We start from the raw sequence: 1,815 nt of genomic DNA on the forward strand, positions 1-1,815 counted from the left end.
CGGGGCTGGTGGTGGGCACTGGGACGCCGGAGAAGGGCGGCGGCGACGGCCGACCGCGACGGTCGACTGCGTCGCAGGAGCTGCCTGCGCTAACGGTCATTTTCAGTGCCGCTTAGAAGAAGCGTCTTACGCCCGCTCTCTAGTTTTACAAGATGGATTACTATTAGCAGGGCAGGTGGGATGACATAGGCTCGAAATCAACTCCATGATTCCCATCATCACTCGTTCGCTCTCTTTCTCCCCTGCTCCTTCACAGTTCACACACCCTTTCCACCTATATAAGCACCACCCCTCTCCCCCAAACCACCAACACGAAACACTCACAAACATCAACAACAAGTCAACAACTCCACGACCACATTCTTCTCCCTCATCATCATCCATCTTCGAGCAAGACCCAACGTACAAGAGCTAAACAGCCATGGTGGGGCTCGCCGTCGCCGCCAGCCTCCGGGAGCAAGGGGTGCCTCCCTTTGTCGTCGTCTTGGAGCGCGTGGACAGCATCGCCTCGCTCTGGCAGAAGCGCATCTACGACCGCCTCAAGCTCCACCTCCCCAAGCAGTTCTGCGAGCTCCACAGGATGCCATTCCCGGCCAGCTACCCGGAGTACCCCACCCGCAGCCAGTTCATCGAGTACCTCCAGGCCTACACCGCCGCCTTCGACGTCAAGCCGGAGTTCGGCAGCACCGTGCAGACTACCCGATTCGACGAGACATCCGGCGTGCACTCCAGCTCCTCCTCCGGCGAGAGCATGGAACACATGGGCGCCATGGCTCGTGGTCGCCTCCGGGGAGATCGTGGTGCCCGACGACATCCACGGACGGGCACGTTCACGCTCAAGGACAAGAACAAGCACGGCCGGCCGGACCCCCGGGCTCGAGACCGGCGCCATGGCTAGGATCAGGTCCGGCGACATCACCGTCGTGCCGGGTCGGATATGTGTGAATGCTTTGTGGTGAATAAATCAAGAGTGGCTACAAATTAAGCCGAATTGAATTTCCGTTGTGTTGGTAATTATATCTGGTGCTCGCTTGGCTCAGTCTCTGATCTGTGTTCTTGTCTCTTGAAGGCTGGTGCTCACGACAGAGTATAAGTGATGATGCATTGATGCTGCTCAGGGCCCTCGTGAGGAGATGATGGTCGCTGGTTGCATGCACGCGTGTGGAAGGGCCGCAATAATGGCGGGCGGCGCGCTCGCTCCGTCTGTCCTCTGTAGAGCAGAGAGGGAGAGGAAGAAGACAGGGACGAAATAGGGATTATATTACGAGCAGGGTGCAGTGCGCTCTTTGCTATAGCTCCTCTTTATTTAATCCGTGGGTTCATCATTCGGTTCCATTCTCTCGCTGGCGGTGGCGGTGGTGGGGTGCCCCTTTCCACTTAATTTCCTCTCCCACCCGTTCCGGTTCGTTTTGCCTTTTTGCTCTGTTGGATCGTGTATGCTATAGCGTGGTGCGTGTAACTTAAATGGCGAAAGCCATCTCGGTGGGGCGTGGCTCCGCTTGAAGAAGAATCAGGAAATGTTTCTCTCTTTCACACTGCCCATTCATGTGACAACTGTGTAACTCTGAGAGCTGCTACACTACTAGTGGTAGTGTGGTGGCTAATATACTACGCATTGACAGTGTTCCATATTATATACTGATCCATGAACGTGCCATTCCCCGGGTGCAGTGAGTGGATCATCCGCGTTCGTAGAACAATGTTCAGATTTCCGGCGCCTGTTTTTCATGCAAGATCCAGCCCCGTGGTGGTCCACGCTGAAAATGCTGACTGCAACACGAGGCATGAACACCGCCTGTGCACCACAAATGATGC

General features: G+C 55.9%; 1 protein-coding gene across 1 annotated transcript; it reads left to right on the forward strand.

The window, feature by feature from the left end:
• The first annotated feature begins 329 nt into the window (after window positions 1–329).
• LOC124687858 (probable indole-3-pyruvate monooxygenase YUCCA9) lies at window positions 330–1,355 on the forward strand. Its single transcript, XM_047221590.1, has 2 exons — window positions 330–930; window positions 1,070–1,355. Exon 1 carries the CDS (start codon window positions 422–424, stop codon window positions 896–898), a length of 477 nt encoding a protein of 158 aa, XP_047077546.1. The 5' UTR covers window positions 330–421; the 3' UTR covers window positions 899–930; window positions 1,070–1,355.
• The last annotated feature ends 460 nt before the right edge of the window (window positions 1,356–1,815 follow it).

This window comes from Lolium rigidum, chromosome 2 (genome assembly GCF_022539505.1).
Source record: "Lolium rigidum isolate FL_2022 chromosome 2, APGP_CSIRO_Lrig_0.1, whole genome shotgun sequence".
NCBI classification, from domain to species: Eukaryota; Viridiplantae; Streptophyta; class Magnoliopsida; order Poales; family Poaceae; genus Lolium; species Lolium rigidum.